The sequence below is a fragment of the Felis catus genome, chromosome A2 (genome assembly GCF_018350175.1).
Source record: "Felis catus isolate Fca126 chromosome A2, F.catus_Fca126_mat1.0, whole genome shotgun sequence".
NCBI classification, from domain to species: Eukaryota; Metazoa; Chordata; class Mammalia; order Carnivora; family Felidae; genus Felis; species Felis catus.
This window is the reverse complement of record NC_058369.1, coordinates 110,975,604-111,000,542: the sequence shown is the minus strand read 5'-3', so window position 1 is coordinate 111,000,542 and position 24,939 is coordinate 110,975,604. Positions and strand designations below refer to the sequence as shown.

General features: G+C 36.2%; 1 protein-coding gene across 27 annotated transcripts in view; it reads right to left on the bottom strand.

Annotated features, from left to right (window-relative positions):
* Positions 1-24,939, bottom strand: part of HDAC9 (histone deacetylase 9) — a 939,894-nt gene that overhangs the window by 746,303 nt on the left and 168,652 nt on the right. Inside the window, exon 1 of one of the 27 annotated variants that reach the window (XM_045053232.1) lies at positions 4,055-5,961. The exons of 25 other annotated variants lie outside the window; for them this stretch is intronic. In XM_045053232.1, the coding sequence (XP_044909167.1) occupies positions 4,055-4,070 (16 nt within the window). In that variant the 5' untranslated portion in view covers positions 4,071-5,961. One more of the 27 variants, XM_045053239.1, reaches the window with a different exon arrangement.

Genomic DNA, 24,939 nt, shown 5'->3' with positions numbered 1-24,939 from the left:
GGTCTTTACTCTCTCAGAGAAGCCAAACTCCTTACCACCTGGCACAAGCAGGTCCCTGTGACTTAGAAAGATCTTTCTGTGCCATTCAGGCTCATCTTAAAATGAGCATCTTTAGAGAGAGAGCTCTCTGATCCATCAAACCATATATGGCCTGGTATGTAAACATTTAACATGTATCATAGCATATAATTCATACAAAGCTGCTATGAGCTCCGTATCATTTTACCGGTAAATACATCAAGGCTTAGGAAGGTTAGTAAGATACTTTCACATCACAGAGTAACAGAACTGGATCCATAGCTCTCTCATCTCCAAGCCTGGTCTCTGACTAACACACACAAGACCTTTCCCAATGTAGATAGTCTAACGAAGACAGGATATGCTTTACGAATTACAGCTTCCTTCACTTCATACAATAATGTTTACCCACTAGTCTGTAAGATTTCGGAGACAGAAGCTGCAATTATTGATCTCTAAATCTCAAGGGCAGGTGATACTTAAAATTTGTGATGAAAGGGTCAAAAGAACGGGAAGAAAATAATAATAAAAAATAATTTAAAAATGATAAATAATAAATAATAATAAATAAAATAAACAAGAGAATTCATCTCTGGGAAAAACAAGGCTTTATTTATCCAAGACTTTTAATAAAATATTTAATCCCCAAAACATTAGGGACAAATACTGAAGATTAGGACAGGAACAAGTGGATTTGGAAGCATGAGGTCATTACTATTCAGTCTTCCAATGGCTGTGACCAAAGCCATCAGAAATTACATTAAGTGCATAAAGCAGGTGACTAGGACCAGCAAAATGGCACTTTTGAATCTGTTTCTAGCCATAGACAGACATGGAAATGTCCAACTCTGAATCCCTTACAAGTAATGAATGACGTGCTCTTCCGAGATAAAGACATTAGAGAAAAGAGAAACACTCATGATGGAACAGTTCTGCAAACAATGGTTTGCAGTCACCAGCACTAAATAGCATCTTCGCTTTTGCAAAAATGAAAGAATCCAAGGATACTTTATAACCACGATCTTTCTGACTTTACTCCCTCCCCCACCAGCAGTCTCAACTCCATTTATCCCCTTTCTCTGGAAAAAAAAAAAAAAAAAAAAAAAAGTCCGATTTCAAATCTCTTCCAATGTTTTTATAAGTAAAGCTTGGCTGATCCTATCAAGATGACAAAAGTTCTGTAGCCAATAAAGGAAAAATAAAGATGAGAGATTGCTGAATGCACCTGACTGCCTGATAAGAGAAGTCAATTATTTTCTATCTGATGTTTTCATTTTCAGCTGGAAATTTCAGATAGTGCCTCCCTCAGTGAAGGAAAATTTTTTAAAACACCATTACTCCACTGGAGGGGAAAAAATTTCTCCAAAGTTGTGAAATGAAACTCTTCCTTCATTCACACACTGGTTTTTATTTTTATAGTCGTACCAGTAATCTGAAAGAAAAGCCCCTGAAAGTCAATTCCAGGTCTCTAAAATGTCTGACTGTGCATGACCCAGTTCTCTTCAGCACCTCCCAGAAGATTCAGCCAATTTTTATTTCTGCAGTGCACCATTGTTTATCATTTGTTTTACAACGGTGCTGCATGTTCTTGAAAGTTGACACAGATGAATTTCACCCCTCGTTTACAAAAACTCAAGAGAGACGAATAGCCTTAAAAACTAAATCCGCCACTGAGGCATGGTTAATTTACTAAAAGAGCATTTCTTTTTTGTCCCCCTGTCAGTTCAATATTTACTTCCTTACAGTGGTAACTCCACCTCCATCAGAGCCTCTTTATTTGTAAAGATTTCTGACAAATTTCCAGCTTATAATTAGGCATTATGAAAATTCACTGTGGGAAATCTATTGCTAGACAAAAGCTTTTCCATTCGTTTTGCTTTAAAGGAACACTGATGACTTTCACCTTGGAAAGGCTAAGAGCAAAATCATGGATGCATTTTGACTGCATATGTATGAATAAACTGATTTCTTAAGGACAAATGCTCTAAGACAGACCTGGAACAGAATCCTAGCTGTCTCTTATTAGCTGGGTAATCAAAGGTAAGTTGCTTCATCTGTCTGTGCCTTGGTTTCCTTAGCTATAAAATGAAGATAGTAACACTAAGTGTCGCATGGGTATATTAGGAGTATTAAATGAGAAAAACACCCAGCGCAGTACCAGGCACATGGTAAATGCTCAATAAATAGCAGTCATTAGTGTTTTTATTAATAACAGAGAGAAATAAGAGAGTAGGGACAGTCCTCACTTCCCCACTTACTGCCATCTTCAGAATTCCACCATCCTCCTTTACTAATGAAGAAAGCATCTAGGCAGCTTGCAGCCCTGGAAAACCACAGCAAGCCTAGGGGGTCCTGTCTCTGAGAGAAAGGACAATTGTTCAGATCTGAGGCAGCTTCTCAGGCCCTGCAGCATTGCCTAAACCCACTGACAACACACCCCCTCTCCGGGATGAGAGGGGCTCATGCCTCTCTGCCTCTCTCCCCAGACTGACGTCTCCTTGTTATGTCAGCTGAAGCAAATTTCTAGTCCCTCATCCTCAAAGCTAGAGTATGGACAAGACATGCTCTGACACTCTTCAGAGAGAATTAATTCAGAGCTGGTGGGGAAGAGCAAGAGCAGGGGGTTTTCAGGAGCCCAGGAACAAGTAAGACATCTCCATGGACACTTTCCCTGGCCTCACATCATCAAATAATCAAAAGAAAGCAACGGTCAGAAATCAACCAAGTATGTCCAGACACATGTTTGGCTTTCTGTGTGAACAGAGCTCATCCCGCCTATGACTCTAATCATTTCAGCAAACAGTTGGGGAGCTAATACAGAGTGAGCTCTCTGTATTCTCAGCACTTGGCCAAGTCTTTACATGTATGGACAGTCTCATTGTCTCCTATCTTCAAAAACATCAATACTGTCATTTTTCTTCATTTTTCAGGTGAGAAACCAAGGCATAGAAAGATCAGGAAACTTCCTTGGTGCACTTGGGTGGCTCGGTTGGTTGAGTATCTGACTTGGGCTCAAGGTGTAATCTTGTGGTTCGTTGAGTTCACACCCCACATCGGGCTCTCTGCTGTCCGTGTGGGGCCCACTTCGGATTCTCTGTCCCCCTCTTTCTCTACTCCTCTCCCACTCACACACTCTCTCTCTCAGAAATAAACATTTTTTAAAAGACAAAGATTGGGAAACTTCCTAAACAAAACACTGGATTGCATGGAACCACAATTTGACCCAGTCTAGCTCCAAGTCCTTAATCTTCACTCCTCTTCTCTATGCCCCACTCCCATTGGCCAAACAACTGGAAAGTTGGTCTTGCTTTCTCTGATTCATAATTCATTATTCTGTAAGGATATTTCTCTAAAACTTATGTTACTGAACTGGCAGGAGCTTTGAACAGATTCTAGGCCTCTTTCATTTAATATTCAGAATACGCACATTTAAAATATAATTCTACTAGCACTGAAGTGGGAACCCCATCACAGAGGTGTGGATGAAACAAAGTGGACCCTGAGTCCTGTGTCTCTTGAAGCTTTGTGATAAGGCACAGGGAATCTGTGCACAGTGCACTCTACTTCTGTGTGTATTTGAGATTCTCCATAATAAAAGGTTAAAAGCAATAAAAATTTAAACCACAAACAAGATAACTGAAGATCTTAACCCATTTTAGGATCCAGACACCTGGGTTCAGTAACTCAATATTTCTCTGGACAATGTCTCTACTGGATTGATTGCAAGAACTAAGAGTGCAGGAACTTATTTATCAAAAATTTTACTAATACGAGAATCCTTCCCCAGGAGTATTTTACTCTCATCTATCTGGGACAACGAAGATATTCTCAGAGTTGAACCTTTGGCTCACTCTAACATCTGCTGTTCCTGGAGCTACCGCTGCTGATAGGAAAACCTTTTCCTTCCTTCCCCGCAGCGGGTTTGTCTTTCCACAGCCTACAAACTACTAAAGACTATTTGCATAATCAAACTAAAAACTTCCACCCCTATAGCCTTTTCACAGTTCTCTTAAAAGGTGAAAAGAGAGAAACTTACCCGTTCTGTTGTACATTCCCTCTTTGCCAAAATGTGCTGTGGTTTCGAAAACTAGCCCAGTGCTTCTGAACTTTTCTGTATCCGTTATAATATTAAAGAGCCACAAGGAAGGGAAGTGGTTAGTCAACTTGCTAATTTTATCAGTCCCTCCCACTGGTTAAATAGTACCTGATGCTACAGACCCGAGATCAGTTTTCCAGCTCACTTCTCTGGTACAGCACGCCTTTATAAAAACAACCTAACTTGAGGGGAAAGAGAGTGACAGTCAGTATCTAGTTCATAGGCATGAGACACTTAATGAATGAACGTTTTATTACTATTAATAAGAAGCCCGACAGACTACAGAAACCAGCGATTTTGCAAAACGAGGAGGAGGAGGAGAGAGAATGTCTGTCAGCTCCATACTCTAAGCATACTCTCAGTCGGGTGTGCAGGGGAGTGATTTTAATGCAATCAGAGGATGTGTGGGAAGTAGCTGGTGTTTCACTGCTGATAAATTCTCTGCCCTGGAATGGAGCCAGTTTACCGGATATATACACTTCCACAACTTGGGGCCCTGGCTAGGACAAGTCTCTTCCTCCAGAGTTTATCAATTAAAACATAGGGCCAAGTAAGGCATATGCCTCTGAATGAGGGAAAACTAAGCGTCCTTTAAAGAAATCATGAACTGTCTTATGGTTGTAAGTATCTGCAGTAAATGAAAAGAAAATACACAATCTAAAGACAGATTTTAATGAGATAAAGTAATTCTGATGTGACAATCCAACTCCAAAAATAGCAATATATAAAACACTGGCTCCCCAGAAACCTCTATCACAGGATTTTCTAAGTTATTTAAATGTATGGCATTTGAATTAAATATGGAATACTCACTTTGAAGTGTATTTCCCACCATATCATTAGGGCAGTGGGAAAAAAAATTTTCTGAAAATCAAATCATTACACTAACTCCTGCCTCTGATTGGCTGATAAATTGAAAACTTCAGTCCCTTCAGAGAAATTCTGGCAGTTTTTATATAATTGCATATGGTGGTGGCGTTTGCAAAAAGAATTAGCTTTGGTAAACTAAGGCACGCTAAGGAAGCTAGCAATTCATTACTGTCACTTTTCCTTTCTTAGTGTTCTCGCTACTCACCCAATCAAATGAGGAAAGGAAAAAATTTGGTGAAACTAGTGAATTTATTTTCCACCTCCATAAGTTTGTTTTCTAGTTAAAACTAAGAAAGTATACTGTACTGAGGTGAAATACCAGCCATACCTTGTTCTGAGATCCCAGCTCCAATCTGCCTTGAAGAGCAACAGTTGCACATTTCTAAGCCCTCAAGGTCATGTCTGCCTAACTGTGAGTTTAAGAGGAGGAGCATATACCTGAAATCAACATTTCACACCCATGGCCCTCCCACCAACATCGGTGGCTTCTGTATCTTCACAGAAGGAAGAGAAAAACACACAGAGTTCTAGAGCAAAAAGAAGGGAAGGAAAATGAAAAAGACTCACACTCTTTCTCTAAAATTTTTTGCAGCCTCCCCAGGCTTCTACATTCAGGGCCACCTCCTTGGCCTCTTCCAGAAGCCTTCCTCCTCCATTCAAACATACCAACTTGCACCCTCTCTGAAGTCCATCTCAGTCTAGCCATAAATTATTTCTATGGAATGTCTTTCTAGAAGACTGTCAGCCTCTTCAGGACTTAGATACATCCTTGATGCCCACCTAGAACATTAAGCTTATGGATCACAAAGCCCCTCTTTTAAAACAAGTATTTTGCAAGGCTCTTCTACTGACCTAAAATGAAACTCAGAGATTCTGAATCCAACCTGAATACAGTATATTTTTGCAAACTCAATGAAGTGCTGGGGCACCTGGGTGGCTCAGAGGGTTAAGGTTCCGACTCTTGATCTCAGTTCAGATCATGATCACGTAGTTTGTGAGACTGAGCCCATGTCAGGCTCTGTACTGACAGCACACAGCCTACTTGGGATTGTCTCTCCCTCTTCTCTCTCCTCCTCCCTCACTCACACTCTCTGTCCCTCCCCCCCCCAAATAAATAAACTTAAAAAAATCAATCAAGTGCTCCCATGCATGAGTATGTACACACTTCAGAAGTCCTCCAAAACTTGCCCTACCTCCCAATGAGCAAATCCAGATTGAAGAGATGTAAGAAGAATCCAATATTTACAAGAAAAGTAGGAAAGTGAAACACTGGACAGTTGAGTAGATGGGAAAATAAAATCTAGTATTAAAATAAGAAATAATAAACCAGACTTATCATCACATAATAAAGTAAAAGGAAAATAACACTAAGTGAAGTCCAGATAACATGCTAAGGAAAATTACAGACTGTAGACCTAAAGAAAATGTGAAAAAATGACTAATATTCTCTTCCAGAAGCTGAGAATTGTTCCTTATTTATAAAACATTTTACAGGAGCATGAACTTCTCCTTTTTTCAATACTGAACCAGAGAGCTACAGATGCATACTGATAGAGCTGTGCGTGTTGGTTAAAATCCCATGAGCCACATTGTTGCCAGTGACATGGTTCTCCAAATGGTGAACAATTTGTCACAGAGCTTCTAACAATAAAATTTGAAATTACAAGATAGTTGTAGCCCTAGAAAATTCTGTGTACAATAAAATTGAAGAAAACAGTTTCATATATGTAGCAGACTTTGTTGTTAGGCTCAAATAATTATAGACAGGCGTTTCACACATATGACTATCCAAAGAAATATTTGAAATGCATGGCTTAAGAAAAATTTTTCCAGGTGTAGCAGTGTTCCTCACATTATAAGACCCCTCATGACCATGAGACTGGCCCACTAAATACCAGAAGCACCACCTGAACATTGTGGCATCCAGAAAACATTCTCACAATTTTCCAATCCTTGCCTTGGAGGTCAGCACAGCCTCATGAAGAGCCACCACCCAAGACAATTCACGACCCTTGGCAAATTGAGCTGCTTCGGAAGTCAGGCAGGAACATCAAGAAGTGAAGGAAACCAGGGGAGGGTTACGCGAAATGAAGGACACGGCCCTTGGCTCACATGAGCCACCATTAGCAGCCACCATGGGCTCCTACCCACTGTAACCTACAGATTATGAGCATTGCAGAACCTTCTGTCTTTCAAGGGAAAGGAAGGAGACATCTAGATTTTTATGCAAAAGTTCACTTTTCAAAAGATTGGCAAACACTCTTGGGATCAAACACAATTTTTCTGTAGGCTAACATGATCTCTAACATGAACTATTTGGTCAATTACAAAAAGAAGCTGTAATAACATTTATAAAATATGCAATGCCAAAATATGATATTTAGTGTAAAAAGCAGGTGACCCAGCACTCTGATCTCATTTTGTAAAAACAATTATATATAAATTATATACGATCAACCCTGGAGTATCTGCCAACATGTTCACAGGAATTCTCTACTGATAGATATTTCTTTTTCCTTTTCAGAATTTTCGAATCTTTCTAAGATGGGCACATAGGTTTTACAATAAGAAATAAGCAACAGAAAGTATATTTAGTTTTAAAACATTAGAGAGAGGACAGTAGCTATAAAAAACTCTTTGAACACAGAAAGGACCACGGTTAAAATGTACAAACAAATAAAATTCGTCTCAAATACCAAATTCTGCTCCATGTCAAGCACTGACTAAAGACCAGATGTAAAAATCAAGCATTCTGCAAACCAGAAGAAGGCTGTGCCCAAATACTAGGATTCACTACATTGGGTTCCAGATAATGGGTCATTACTTTATCTCCTTTATTAGCCAGCCAGAGCCCACACAGGCAGAATTGAAGACTGAGTGCATGACAAAGAAATACTCAAGTAACTGTCGATTAAAAAAGATCTAGTCCTTTAAAAAGGTGAAAAAGTAAGTTTTTCTATGAGCTTAATAATAATAACAAGAAGAAAGTTAATCTTTAAAATGAAAGTGTCTTAATAATTTAATTACCTTTTTCCTATTTACAACATCAACAGAAGCTGGGTCATGTTTGAGTTCAATAAATTAGTTTATTAATCTCCTCTAAGGCTTAAGAAATACTTCATAAAACCTCTCTTTTTTGCAAGCCAGTTTTATCCTTCTATCTGCTGAAGACTTGGACCACATTTTACTCCTATAAAAGCTTATTTTCTCCCAAATTAGAAATATTTAATTAGAAACGTTTCAGAGCTGATCCTCCTAGGGACCAAACATGACATCCTAGAAAAATAAGCTAAGATCTTAAAAAATCATACATAATAAGACGATTTAAAATGCCCAGGTATACACACTAAAAATTCTGCAATCGCTACTGATTTTTTGGGAATTAATAAAAATGTACTACCAGACTGTATAGAAAGGAAATTTAGAACCACAGAAATTGGTGTGGAAATGATGTTACCATTTCTAGAGATGTTACTTTTTCCTGTTAGAGAGTACAGTCATGCCACTGCTTACTTTGAAAGGAATTCACCCTTTCTCCAGGCTTCAGCTATATGCTGACTAGAGCGTCAGTCCCTAAATACGTTTTCAAGTTTGTTCATTTCCATTCTGCAGAATCAGAAGATTATACAGTCTGTGAACTAAAACTTTCCTTTCAGTTATGTCTTTCAATTTTGATGACAAAAGCAGATGTTTGCAGGTCTGAAAGTTGCTAGTTCGACATTGTTAGGGAACCTAGGGTGAATGCAACAAACTTACCAATTGCCCAGCATAAAATGCGATATGAAAATCTCATAAGCACAGTATCATGCAGCATGTCTTTCTGAGAAAAGCATCCCAAATATAGTTTCTTTAAAATGCTTTAGGCATCTGGATTAAATTTGCTGCTAAGGTGATTATTTTTAGGCAAGATCCTGCGTATTGCCATATATTCAAATAAAACTTTTAAAATTGCCATTGAATACAACACATCTAATACTTGTTGAAAGGAAAGGAATATCATTCGTGTGTGTGTGTGTGTGTGTGTGTGTGTGTGTGTGTGTGTGTGTGTAACACATAGTATTCAAATACACTAGTTATCAAATAAGTGTAAATTATGAAAGATTAACATTTGAGGCTATCAACTGAGGCTAATCAATTGAGGCTAATAGAAGATGATGACAAGCTCATGATGTGAAAAGCACTCTCATATACTACTGATAGGAGTGTAAATTGGTGCACCATTCCTGGAGAAATAATTGTCACAGTGTATCAAGAATCTTTTTAAAAGTTCATGCTCTTTGAGAGCGACTCTTTTTTCAGGCATCATTTCTAAAGGAAAAAAAAAATAAAAGATGTAAAATGATGATTCGTGTAAATGAACTTCCATTACACTGTTATTTTAAAAAGTTGTTAAACACCTGCAAATCATCTATCTGCCCAACATAAGGGGGATAATAAAAGAAATTATGGTGTAATTATATGAAAAAGTATAACACAACTTCTACAAATCATGATATTAAAAATATGTAATGACACTAAAAAATGTTTATAATACAACGTTAGGTAAAAAAGTTACAAAATGTGTATGTATTATTATCCATATCTTGGAACACAAACATGCTCCATTCATAACCTTACATGTCACAAATAAAATGTATCTGCATATTCAATAGAAAAAGACCAAAAGCCCAGGATGTGAAGAATAATTATAGATAAATTTTATATTCTTCTTTTTACCTTTTCTTTTTGACCAAGTTTTCTACCTTGAGCATCAGGAAAAAAATACTTCATAAATCTGAAGACATCAAAAAGTTGTGAAGCACTTTTCATGGATGTCAGAATCTTCTTCATTATCACAGCACCCTCTACTTGGTCTTTAGTCTTCAAAAGTACATTTTATTGTTACTTTGGTTTTGTGGACTTCTCATTTTACTCCTTGATAAAGTGAAGCTTGCCTAGAAACTCAGACAATTTAGGGTGAAATCAACCTTAAGTTGATGTGTTATGTTATGTTAATGTGTCAGCTGGTCAGCATAGTTTACTCCATAAGATTTAGTTACTCTTAAAAACAAACTGCTGGGCCGCCTGGGTGGCTCAGTTGGTTAAACGTCTGACTTCGGCTCTAGTCATGATCTTGCAGTCCCTGAGTTTGAGCCCCGTGTTGGGCTCTGTGCTGACAGCTCAGAGCCTGGAGCCTGCTTCAGATTCTGTGTCTCCCTCTCTCTCTGCCCCTCCCCACTCACACTCTGTCTCTCTTTCGCTCTCGCTCTCAAAAATAAGTAAACATTAAAAAAAACTGCTAAAATCCACACCCAATTAATTGCAAAATAAATAAGCAAATTTTTACCTGGGACAATAGTAACAGTGAGTGTTGGATTTAAATCAAGCCAAGGAGAAAGAAATTCATTTTCATCTAGTTTCCATAATACCGAACAGTTGAAAATTGTAACTTATTTAATTATCTCAACAATGCTGACAGTTAAGTTTTCTTCCATCTATTTTACAGATGAGGGGATTAATTTTCTCAAAGACTAGGTAAATTGACGAAGGTCTCATATTTCATAAATGGAGAACCAGAACTGACTACAGATAATTCTGGCTGCGAAACCACTGTCTAGCATATAAAAAGAGGTGTTTCTTTGGAATCCAGGTAGTGCACCCGGACAACTTAAAGAATAAAGTCTTAGAAGATTATGAAATAAATTAGATTATTAATAAGAATAAAACATACTTTTTTCCTCTGGAGTTACTATTATGGAAGATGAAACAACTAACAGAAAATTGGGGGAGGAGGGAGAAACACACAGTTGAATTAATAACTGAGGTCATGTTTTCTGAGCCCAAAATCAGAACACATGATCTGGACACATGACATAGACATGGTACCAGTCTCCTGTTTCGTGTAGCCATCCTATGTCCAATGTTTAATGGGGGGTGGGGGGGAGGGGCGGGGAGGGGGTTTAAATTGGCATCTTACATATTATTTGTAAATACTAAATAAAAGTCACATTTTTTACTTCAAAGGGAAAATTTCAATTACAAGTAATATATGTTCCTCAAATCAAGTAACAGAAAAAAATTTATGAGGGTAGAAGTAAAAACTATCTCATCACGCTACACTACAAAAAATAGCCATTGTTGACGTGGTAACCTCCCAGATTTCTATTCACATACAAAACAGCATAGTAGGAATTAGGAAAATGAAGGCTGGTTAAATTGGCCAAGTAGTATAGTTGGTGACATGAGGCAAGGCTTGAACAGAGATGTGTCTGACTCCCACAGGAATGTTTTTTCTACCTCCCATTTTGCCAAAGGTAGGGGAATGGGTGGAATACTCCACAAACACAGAAACTGAAGGGGAGTATTCAACTGTCTGTTTTTAATACTTTCATAAAATGCAAAATATTAGATGGTTGACTCTGTCATTTACTACTATTTCCCTTTGAGCAAATCACTGAATTTCCCCAGGCAGAATGTTCTCACCTATAAATAATGGTGATAACTTCCAGAGTTCTGAAAGAGTCAATGACTCAGTAACTAAATGGAATTAAATTTTAGTACTTAAGAATCTCTGTTTGAGAACAACACAACACTCTTGGGCATCAAAATGCAATGCTAACCTTTGGGAGTTTAAATGAATTAATTAAGATACCATTTGGGCCACGTATACTGACAACCCATTCTGCAAAGAGGAATGATAATCAGTTCAACAAATAATAGCCTGCTGTTCTATTTTCTGCGACATGACTTGGTATTCCACCAAGTTTAAAAATAAATCTTTTACTCACCTTTGATTGACTCTCTCTCCCTCTCCTTACATTATTACTATGCCCTACTATGGAATGCCTCCCTCTGCTGGGTTAAAGTGTGCTTTGAGTATTAGAAACGGAGGATCAGGGGCGCCTGGGTGGCGCAGTCGGTTAAGCGTCTGACTTCAGCCAGGTCACGATCTCGCGGTCCGTGAGTTCGAGCCCCGCATCAGGCTCTGGGCTGATGGCTCGGAGCCTGGAGCCTGTTTCCGATTCTGTGTCTCCCTCTCTCTCTGCCCCTCCCCGGTTCATGCTCTGTCTCTCTCTGTCCCAAAAATAAATAAACGTTGAAAAAAAAAAAAAAAAAAAGAAACGGAGGATCAGAAAAGGGTCAGAGTTCCATGTATCCTTTCTTTCTCTCTAAACAGTGCCTAAAATCACCCAAAATTTCCAACATTTCTTTCAGGCCCCAGTTCCAAGGGTGAGAAACTTCGATCACTAAAACAGTCCTGGGTTCCAGCTGTTCATGTAGAGACTGGGTTGTACTAAGTGAAGATCATACCCTGCACGAGGCAGCAAAAAGGAGTACCCAGACCCATTCAGTTATGTGCCCATTGTGAAATGCCATTACAACATTCTTTTGTCTCCCGAAGGGATAAGTACCTCACCAAGTCACACACAGTCCAAATGAGCTGCATTCTTCTAAAGTAGTTTCCACTAACTGATAATCACTTTCACTCAGTGCAAATATGCGACTTCCCTTTCTGGAAAAGGTCTTGAGACCTTGCAATGTTTTGTTTAACAATAATAATCTTGTTGTTTCACTCTCATCTATTCCCCTAAGAATTAAAATGTTTTTATTTCTCAATACTAGGGATTCTCAGGGACCATTCTGGGATTTTCCTAAAAAGTTTGCCTACTGTACTACCACTCACTAACTAGATAGTCTTAGAAATGTTAGTAAATGTTCTGGCCTTTATTTTCTCATTTACAAAATGGGGCTAATAATGTCTATTTCATAGAATTGCTGTACATATTAAATAAGATTAATTATATAAAGGGCCTTCACACAATGACCAGCACATTTTAAATGGTTAATAACTGATAACTACAATTTCTATAAGTAATCATAAACAATATTTATACAGTTTTCTCCTCTCCACTCTGAGAAGGATATTATAATGACTGTGTAACTGTATGTATATTCTTTCCATATTTTTTAAGGTGGCTAAAGGCCCATTTAGGCCCTTTTCCCACAAGTTTACTATACAGTTTTTTAAATCCTTTTAAGATCCATAATCCTACTGAATCAGGAATAAAATGTATACTTAGTTTCAGGCAAACAATAGTTCAACAGAAGCCCCTTCAATTTTTAATTACTCCCTCTTCCTTCTTCAAGTTCACTGCTATTCTCTGATTTTTTTAATCTTGAAAGCCAGTCAGGGTACATTATTTATGTTATATTCAATAGGGAGGAAAAGAAGAAAAGGAATTTTATTCAGGACACTAACTCTAACCTTGAAATGTTATTTTCTGAACATTTGTTCTGCTCACTGAGCAATTTTTGTCTTCAAGTCAGATGTCTAAATACAGTGCTTGAGCTCTGCTTAAAGGCTAAAAATATAGACTTCTGCACAAGGTGATGGTTACAAAAGAAGGTATTTAGAATATGGTTCAATAGAAGCTAAGGTAATTGAGCGTTAGCTAGCTATATAGTTCAACCTGAAGAATTTCTGATCTACACTGAAGCTTTGGAGTCAACTCTTGGGCCATTATCCTTTGAAATACATTTTACTTGAAAAGAGAGTCAATTAAATAAGTGGTTTCCTGAAATCCTTCACCAGGTCCTCAATTTTCATCATTTCAAGACTGGAAGTCCTGGAAGCCTTTGTCGGCCTTTTTCCCTCTCTAACTAGAGTACTTATAAAAACATGTTCCACAAAGCATACTGAGTATGAACAGGAAGAATGGCCACAAAGCTCATGAAACATTTCCCTCCTCTTGAGAAAAAGCTTTGAATAGAAGTCAATGAATAATTATGATGCTCACTAGTACCACGTAAAACATAGCCATCATATAGAAAGTTTTTTATCCTCCAGAATACATTGATCATTGCTGGCTCTGTTTCAGATTTGAAGTTCTGCTCTCGAACCTCACACTTGGTCTTCCTCAGGCACACTTTCCTAAAAGTAAAGTTTCCAGGTTGGGATGGAAATAGAAAAATAGAACAAAGGATTATCCTAGAGTGGATAATCTTGACTTTATTTTCCAATAACAGTGAAGTCCATTTAATTTTTAAACTTTTATTCCTTTTGAGAACCTGGAAAAAAATAACATTGGATGAAAAAAGGGACATAGGGTACATAATAAAAATTGTGATGTGCTCATGAGGCAAATATTGCCTGAATGAACGAATGGAAGGAGTCATAACAACACTGGAAAATCTCAATAGGCTACATTATTATCAGATCCCTCTTTAAATATTTATTATAAGTAAATTGCATGAGGCCATCCTGTCTTTTTTAATACTTTATCTCCAGTGCCTAGAAACATACCCAACAGAAGTAGCTCCTTAACAAGTATTTGCTGAATGGATAAATACACTTTCATTTTCCTTTTATTTCCTTTTCTACTTTTCCATCATTTTTAAGGCTAACACACAATTATTTTCTTAAACCTCTGAGAATTCCCCTTTCAACAGTAGACAGAATAGATAAGTAAAATGGAATCATAATTCCTTAATAAAATTTTCATGTGAAAAATAATATTTGGCCAATTTATACATAGTATGTGAATTAAGCCTTTGAGAAAAGTAGTTTCTAGGCAACATCTGTCCTTATTAAGTGGGTAAAATGCAAACACACATACATACTGGATATACATTTGACCAATTTTTTTGCATCGTCCTCATCATGAAGTCATTAGGAAGAAAACATCAGAATAGAAAAATTCCCCTAATCATTTCATTTATTCATCTTCCATAACAGTCAAAATTGCCTAAACACTACTTTTTAGTAATAATAAGTGTACAATTGGCGGTATGAAATCCAGGTAGGCAGGTAGCGAGACAAAGTAGCTAACACAGGGACAACAAAAATTGCATTCTAAAGGAGGTCTCTATCTGGACTGTGTGGTGTCAATTATGTCTAATAAAATGTAGTTTGCTACACTCCAACATTTTTTGTAAATATGTTTTTATTGTCTATTGGAACATTTTTGGTGGAGGTTTAGGTGTGCTTTATTTTACGGTGAATTAAATTTCGATACCTTAAATTTATTTCTAAAATGACATAAAGTTTACTTTAAAACTTCCAAACTTCCACATCCATGTTTTTGAATTTCCAGATTGGGACTCTCAGAATAAAATAATACACATTTCTATAGCAGAGGTAGCTCCTGTCATGGGGTTAAAATGTTCAACAGGAAAGAATCTTTTTTCTTTCTGGAGTTACCAAACAGCTCCTCATACCTTTCAAAGTGACCTTTTAAAATTGAATATGAAATGCATAAAAGATTCTGTCTCTCTCCATATGCATGTATTCACAATGTCCTAAGGCATTTATTTCAGCAGAATTCCTGATGTTTTAAAGTTGAGTTAAAAACAAATAAACAAAAATATTTAAGAAATAACTGCACCTTATAGCATTTTAAGAACTTCTCTTTTACCATGTTACACATAAAAGGCATATCTAAATTTAGATGTATGTAGATAAACATGCCAATCCCTGAAAAACCCTAGACCACAGAAGTTCTAGGGAAAAGTCTGTATTATATTAAACATGAGGCTCCATTTCCTTGTTTTGAATTATTGGTGCTGCTGTGGCAACAGCACAATAGAGAACTGTGTTGCACTCTCAGCAGAGCTATTTATATTATTTAACCTCTTCCCTGGGAGTTCTTCCTCTACTGAGTTCTTCCATTATTTTAATAAAGCAGCCCATTCAAAGTTTTTTAAAAAATCGTTGCTACATGTGAACAAACAACAGTTACCTTTAAGCTCTTTAGGTCAAACATTCTGGACACGAAGCTAATCTTTTGACTAGGTTTAAGACAGAATACCCATTTAACAGATCATTTTACCAAAATATTCTTTTTAATTTTACCAAAACATCCAGAAATGGGAAATAGCTAGTTAAGTCCTAATTAAAATACTTCAAAGGAGAAGAGATTTCTACAAAATAAAAGTTCAAGGTGGTGTTCCTTCCTGAGTATAGGATGTTGCAAGTGGAAGGTGAAGCGTGTGCAGTGACGTCGACTGGGAAAAAGACTAAGAGTAAACTAATTCCATAAAGGTACACGTCATAAAAATTTCTTTAATACTCACCCTCTAGAACAGTTATATTAACCAAAGAGAAACTTAATCAATTAGATTTATACTGGTGACTTGTTAAACTATGAACATTTCCTTCAGTTAGGATAAACTGGCTAGCCATGTAGTTGATTCAAAGGTAAGACCTTTTAATAAACTCTTTTGAACATAGTAAATGACGTTAATTCCCATATTTGGAAATCAACCAAGACAGCTGGAAGAAGTTGTTAGGACATGAGAAAACGAGGTAGGACAAAAAATGAAAAGTCAGTCTTCTCCAATGACTAGGAAATGTTTGGGGAGGGAGTAGTGCAAGGCAAAATATTAAGGGTCAGGCAGAAACTATCAAAATGGAAGCAAAGGACTATAAAAACTTTTGTAAATGAAAACTGCACCTCTCTAGATTTATCTGTCACTTCTCCCATAGACCTGCTCTTCATGTACAAGAAGTTCTCATTTTCCATTCAACTGGCCAACACCTTTCCCTCTTCCATCCACTTGGGCTTGCTGTTCCACTTGCCTGCCCTTCTCCCCTCTTTTTTTGCTGGCAAAGGCACTTGTTTAGACTTAGATCAGGTGTCTTGTCTGTCAGCTTGCTCAGTGACCCCCCACTCAAGCAGAGATTGTCACTGCTTCTTCAGTGTCACAGGCCACCATCCCTACTTCTGCCTGAGTGCTCACATCTTCTTACTATGAATGTGTTTTTTATCTAGTTCTCTCACTAAACTGGGACCTCCTCAAGGGCAGAGTCCACAGAAAACTCACTCATTCTTTTTTTTTTGTCTCTTTTTTTTTTTAAATTGTGCTATGATTACTGAATGACTTAAATGATAGTATCAAAATGGATTTAAAATTAGTAATAAAAACCATAACATGTTTTTAAAAGTTACAATGTTCTGACATGTTTTAAAATATAAGTTTGCTCATGTAATAGAATGCAAGAAGATATTTAGGGTATAAAAGAAAAATAATAAGGATACAAAAAGAAAAAATTAGGAGAAATGGACCAGAAAGCCACTTTTGTCACTGCCTGCTATGACTATGAGCAAACTTAGTAAATATTCTATTAAAAATTTTTGAAGTGAATATTATAAAGGCTAAAATGAATAAGCATTATTTCTAGTTTTATATTTGGCTCCCGAAAAAAAGTAAATTGGATAAGGTGTCATTCCAACTATTCATTATTTCTTTATAAAATGTAACACCACCCACTTTCTATGGAAGAAAAAAAATCACATATTCTTTCTTATTAAAACCTATGCCCTATAGAGGTGCTCTGTCAAGCTGAGAAATGGCATGTCAGGAGACAAAATATGCTGCAGAGACAGATGTCCCTATTCAAAATGCATGTACAATGATCAATCACAATTCAGAACATTCTTGAAAACTCAAGCACCACACTTAAAAAACAATTACAGAAAGACATGTTAAAATAACATCAAGAAGCTCGATACGTGCTGAATGCATTACCCAAGAAATTCAAAAGAGTATTTGTAGAACTTGAGAGGATTTTGTATTTTGTTAAGGTTCCATATAAGAATTTGAACAGTACTGTTAAAGGAAATACTGTGCCAAGGTCCACACCTGCTCTTGGGTGAGCTCACCCTTGCCTTATGCTACAAGCTAGCCATTCAATACCCATACCTGGCCTATCATTAATGTCATTCCAAGTTTCATGAAGAATTTAGTATTTGTTGCTCCTAAGCATGCCTTTGATTTCATGTGTGTAACCCTAAGCAATATATAGCAGTGTAAACATATTTTTGAGATTTCATATATGATTATATATGCCTAGCTTTTTACTATCAAAGCCACATACTATTCCACTGCATGAAAATATCTCAAATTATTTATCCATTTTCCTATTGAAGGATATTTGGTTTGTGAATAACGCTGAAATAAACATTGCTGTACATGTCACTTTGTGTACATGTGAGTATCTATCCCCATGGGATTACACCTCCCAGTGGAATTGCTGACTGGGCCCTTACGAGATGCACAACTTGACTACATATGTATGAATATATTGCTCTCTGACGTGGTACTAATTTAAACTTCCCAGTATGGTGAAATTTCCTACTGCTCCATATCCTCACCACCAGTTGGTGTTGTTGAACTTTATTATTTTGTCAAACTTATGGCTGATGGGTGTATGGAATTGTATAACCTAGTAGCTTTAATTTGCATCTCCCTGATCTTGATTTTAGCTGTTTAGTGACTATTTCAATTTCATTTGATCAAAATTGACTACTCTTATTTGTCCTGTTTTTCCTGGGTTCTTTTCTTTTTTTTCTTTCTTTTTTTTTTTCTTTGATATCCTGAATGCTAATACTTGGTCATATTTATGTCACACATACCTTTTCCCAGTCTTTGACTTGTTTCTTTTTTCTTTTATCTTATAAATTTTAAATTTAATAATAATTATTGTTCATAATTATCAATCCCTTCCTTCGAATTAGTGCTTTTTTGTAATTTGCTCAGAAAATTCTTCCACCCGCTATATCATAATCTCCAATTTGCATTTCAAATTTAAATCCTTAAAATTCATCTGAAATTGCTTTTGTGTTTTTGTGAAGTAGGGATACATATTCAATTTTTTGTCCCAGTGCCATTTATTGAATAACTCATTTATTTGATGATCAGCAAGGCCATCTCTGTCATGTATCTGGTTTCCACGTATAAATTGGTGCTTTCTGGGTGATTCCGTCTAATCCATTTGACATAATGTACAATATTATGGTTTTATAAGAAGTCTAGGTATGTTATAAGCCATTCTTCCCACTTTGTTCTTTTTATTCAAGATTGCCTTTCCTTTCCTTTCATGTAAATTTGACAGTTAGCTTGTTGAATTCCATAAAAAAATTCTGTTGGGTACTTGATTAGAATTTCATTGAATCCATAGCTCAGTTTGAGAATTAACAACTTAATAATACTGAATATTTCAATTCATGAGAATAGTATCTTTCTCTATTTACTTGAATAGTTTTCAAATGACTTTCATTAAAGATCATCTTTGTACATGATGATATTTTGTGTCTTTTATTAGATTTATTCCTAGGTTCCTTTTTTGTGTGTGGCAAATGATATAGAATTATGAGTTGTATTTTCTAACTATGGAAATATATCTTCTTGATCTTTGTATCCAGAGCTCATTATACATTTAGGGCTCCTTATATGCATTTTGATTATGAATAAATGAATGACAAAATGTTGTGACATTTACATGAGAAATAAAATTCTATAATGATGGTAAACCAGAAACATATTATTGGGCATTATTTTGTTTTCATTTTAACTAAGGTAAGATTAAAATAGGAGAAAAATTAAAGCCAGAATTAACCAAAATATTAGAAATCAATTTCAAAAAGAAAAACTAGGGAAGGGCAGAAAATTTTGTAGAAGGCAACATTTCAGAGGAAGCTAAAACCAAGGAAGAAAAATTTTAAAACAATTGAAAAAATGATTCATAAAAAGGATCTAGAATTATTTATCGTAAAAAAATTATCCCTACATCTTACTGACTCTGAAGGATTTTTATTATTACACACACTTAATATTTAATACTTTAAATATATTGCATATGTATTTAATATTTAAACATGTTTAATATTTTAAACATTTAATATTTTAAACATATTTTAAACATATCTATATCTATATCTATATCTATATATACACACACTACATTATCTGAGAACTGTTTCTCATGCATCTTACTCTTTCCTCCCACAAAGTTTAGAATTAAGATTTTTCTCCTTCATTCAGCCACACAATCATTTATCAAATATTTATTAAATTCAGTCCATATGCTGGGCACTTTATTTAAAAAAATTTTTTTAATGTTTTTATTTATTTCTGAGACAGAGAGAGACAGAGCATGAGCAGGGGAGGGGCAGAAAGAGAGGGAGACACAGAATCCAAAGCAGGCTCCAGGCTCTGAGCTGTCAGCACAGAGCCTGACACGGGGCTCAAACTCATGGACTGTGAGACCATGATCTAAGTTGAAGGCTGATGCTTAACCGACTGAGCCACCCAGGTGCCCCCTGGGCACTTTAATAGATAGTAAATGGAATGTGCCTAACTTCCACCCTCACAGAAGCTTATGGGCTCCTGGAGAAGACAGATATTAAATAAGGACTCACCATTCTGTATTAAAATGTTGTGACAAGGGAAATACAGAGCGCTATGCGTACAGTTGAGGACCCGAGAGAGAAGACATCATGGAATGCCCATCTGGAGGAAGTGCTGTTAAAACTAATACTTGAAGAAAACTTAGGAATTAGAGACAAAACAGGTGTTCAGGCTGGGCAAAAGGCATGGGGTGCACAACATGTAAGATCACAGCATTTCAAAGATCCAGGAAACAAAGGGGGAAACCAATGCCAAATATTTGTTCTTTGATTTCTTACTCAAACACATGACAGCCTGAAATACTTGGACTTTCTGGTTCAATATGAAGACAAGGAAGCAGAAATGGGAACTCCTAATGTTCTAAGCTGTGGATCTTCTCTTTCTAAGACAATATGTATGTACTTAAAATGTACTTAGACAGAATAGCTGGGATTAATTCACAAATAGTTCATATACAATTTCACTTCAATATACACATCTACAGAGTGCCTGGGTGGCTCAGTCGGTTAAGTGTCTGACTTTGGCTCAGGTCATGATCTCACGGTTCATGGATTCAAGCCCCGTGTCGGGCTCTGTGCTAACAGCTCAGAGCCTGGAGTCTGCTTCGGATTCTGTGTGTTGTCTCTATCTGTTTCTCCCCTGCTCACATTCATTCTCTCTCTCTCTCTCTCTCTCTCTCTCTCTCTCTCTCTCTCTCTCAAAAATAAAGCTTAAAAATTAGAAAAAATATATACATATCTACACAGAGTATACCATGCAGGTATACAGTCACATATGCGAAACTAGTAACTCAAAATATACCATTATTTTTTTAATGTACAGTTCTTTTAAAATCATACACTGTACACCTTCAGCATTTACATTTCCTTCCTTAATTATAATTTCTACAAGAAAATTTTACCATAAGATATTGACAAACAATAATGGTGAGAGATGATCAGTATTACATAGGGATATTTGTAATTCAGACAAACTTTGTAGAAATTATTTGTTGAACATTTGAAGAATTTCCACATAATTATTAAATATACTAAATATTCTTTCCATAGTATGTTTAGTATACCAAATCAATGTTAATAGTACATTAGTTCTTGCCAAATAACAGTATCACAACAAAAATCAAATAATGTAATTACCAGAAAATTTGGCGAAAATTTGGCTAACTTAAATTAAAAAATAGTAAAGCTTATAATTTATTTTTGTCATTTCATTAAAAATGGAACAAAATTCCAGTTTGAATCATGATACAAAATCCATGCAAATTTAGCTATTTTCTATTTTATTTGGCTTTTCCAAAGACCAAAGGAAAGGAAGGCATTTTTCAGTCATGATTCAGAAGGTAAACATAAAATCTAATCATAATTCCAGAAGCAACCATGACTTATATTTTAGCATTTCCCTTCTTGTTCTTTTTGCCTAAAAATAATGCATTTATGTATACATGTTGTGTGTATGTGTATATATATATGTATATATATATATATACACATGTGTATATATATATAATACACACACACACACATATATATGCATATTTATATTCAAGACAAATATATATATGTATTCAAAATAAATCATTATTTAGGTTTATAACCTACTTTTTACAAAAACAATATCATTTAAAAGACTTATTTTATGACTGTGTAATATTCCACAGGAAAAATGCACCATATTAAACTTGGCTGTTTTCTATCATTAGTAGGCATTCAGATATGTTTCTGACTTTATTTGTTCTTTATAAATAAAAAGCATCGTCTTTTTACTTTATGCCTGTTATACTAACAACGTGGGAACTTAATGGCAGAAAAAGTGACAGAAAAATAAACCACCTTTCTTCTCTAAGTCACCTGTCTTAAAAAACGTATGCAAACATTTACTGAAGACCAATTCTATTCCAGGCCCTTTCATAAGCACAGAGGATACAGAGATGAGTGAAAAATACTTGCCAGGAGCTCATTGTCTATCATAGTTATTTCCAACTGGGACAATTCTGCCTTGCAGAGGACATCTGGCAATGCTCGGAGACATTTCTGGTTGTTACAGTGTGGGAGGATAGCGTTACTGGCCTGTAGAGGCCAGGGATGTTGGTGAACACCCTCCAGTGTACACAACTAGCCACCACAACAATTATGGAGCCCAAAAGTTCAATAAGAAAAGTGCCAAGGTTCAGAAACCCTGGTCTAGTCCTCTTGTGCAGTCTCCAACTCCATCACACTCAAGAGTTCATCTCTCCTCAATGATAACATTTAATAAGTTATAAGAATGATTAGGCACACCAAAAATCTCCATGAAGCTACATATTTAGGTCAACAGAATGGCCCAACTAGAAGGAGTCCATCCCGGTTTCCATACTCATATTTCAAATACAGTGACTCCACTGTATACTGATCAATGAACCCCAAAGCCTGGCAGGATTTTAAATCTGGGGCATAGACTTCAGACTCTGCTTAATGCGGCTTCTTCTACTCTCTTTCAGACTGTTCGAGTTTAGGATTGTCTCAGGCAAGAAAATGAAAACAAGGTATTTTTAACTACCTGCTCAATTGCTTGGAAAATTACCTCTTAAAACATTTAAACACCCACTTCTCATTTTTTCCAAAGCCCTTGAGTAGCCAAATGATATTAATCACTGGAAATCCTTGAAGAAAGATGTAATTTTTCAGAGTTTGGAGGGTTCATTTTATTTTTCAAGCTATTTATTTTGGAATATATGTATATGTATGTGTGTATGTAGTATGGGTATATGTAATTACTATAAACATACATGTTTTATAGAATATGTACATATATATAGTACAGTATGTATATATTATATATACTATGTATAGATATATACAAAGATCTGCAAGACAATCATAAAGTTGCTACAAACCCGGCAGCAGTACCTTCTCTGAAATTCTAGAAGATTCAATTTTGATAGACCCTCATGAGCCTTCAAAGAGTAGCAAACTCATCATAGCAATTGAAATCCAAGTAATTATAAGTTCTTCAACTACAAATGCAATATTTATTAGGCAAAAGAATCCTGATTTTGTGTAATGCTGTATATAATGAGATTGTACATTTCCTTTAATCTTCCATTTGTTCAAATAACCACAGCACAGCTGGTGGCAACAAAAGCTACTCAATTGTTTTTTCACTGTCTAAACTTGGAATAAATGGTCCAGCTCTAGAAAAGAAGTTGTCCTTTTGTCTGATAAGTTCCTTTCAAGTGGTTATCAATTTAAGTAGAGAAGTCAAAGCAGCCCATCAGCAAATACCTCATCAGATAAAACATCAAATACCAACCACCCCCATTACTGAAAACACTGGTTTGGAAAATAAACAAGGGCAAAATGGCTCACTGCTTTTAATCAGTGTAATGAATACCATTAACTCAAACTGCAAACTCCCTATTCACCAGAAGTGAATTATTTAGTTCCAATATCTTTCCAATGGTTTCTTTTTCTCTTTAAACTTTAATTAAAATCAACCACATTTGAAAACTGTGGAGCTTGAGACTAAGAAAAGATTTACAGCAACAAAAGTGTTTTTAAAACTTTGGTTCTGGGAACCTCTCCGACATTTGAAAATTCTTCAACTTAACTGGAAATGCAATTTGTGTAACTTAAACATCAGTAAAGAGAGATATAAAATTCAAGCTATTCAACCAACTTTTGTGAAGAAAATTCCACGTGCTGAATACCATGAGTACATGACAAATAGGGCAACATGAGAGAAAGTATTTTATGGCTCAAGCAATTCATGTATCAATCAGATGTTTGTCAATGAACATGGATACTGAAAAGTTTTCATAAAGTATACAACAATCAATATTTTGGAAGTATCTTATAAAAGCTTTTCTACTGCTCTCCTTGATTTCTGAATATTCTAATAGGTTTAGTGTTTTTATTAGCTCTATTAAATATCTGAGTGCTCATGAAAATATTAATTGATCAAAAATGTACATTTTAAATTGTTCCAATAGCTGTGAGAAGTATCAACATCAATTAAAATTAGCATGTGGGCACCTGGGTAGCTCAGTTGGTTGAGCATCGGACTTCAGCTCAGGTACTGGTCTCAAAGTTTGTGAGTTGGAGCCCCATGTCAGACTCTATAACTGACAGCTCAGAGCCTGAAGCCTGCTTCCGATTCTGTTTCCTCTCTCTGCCCCTCCCATGCTCATGCACTCTTCTCTCTCTCTCTCAGAAATAAACATTAAAAACATTAAAAACAAAAGATTAGCTGTGTTCAGCATTCTACCAAGTACTATGAAAAGAAATAGTAACATTGGAAATAGACTATAAGAATGGTTTCATGGGTTTCGGTTGACATTTTCACAGTATTTATGTATCCACCTAATATGTATCATCTACCACATACAAAGCTAAGTAAAAATTAAAAAAAGAAGCAGAAAATATTTCCAGTTGAGGAAACATGATAGAAAAGCCCTTTACAGGAATATACTGAATACCATGGGGGAAACAAACCCCAGACTAAAGGAATGTACACAGATTCTCTTCCTTTCCTTTTTAAATACTTTTTTAATGTTTATTTATTTTTGAGAGTGAGAGAAACAGAGCACATGCAGGGGAGGGGCAGAGAGAGAGGGAAGATACAGAATCCTAACCAGGATCCAGGCTCTGAGCTGTCAGCATAGAGCCCGATGAGGGGCTCAACCCAACGGACCACGAGATCGTGACCTGAGCCAAAGTCAGATGCTTAACTAACTGAGCCACCCAGGCACCCTGATTCTCTTTCTGACCCAACTCCCATCCCTGCGTGTTGACTAGCCACACTACAATAGT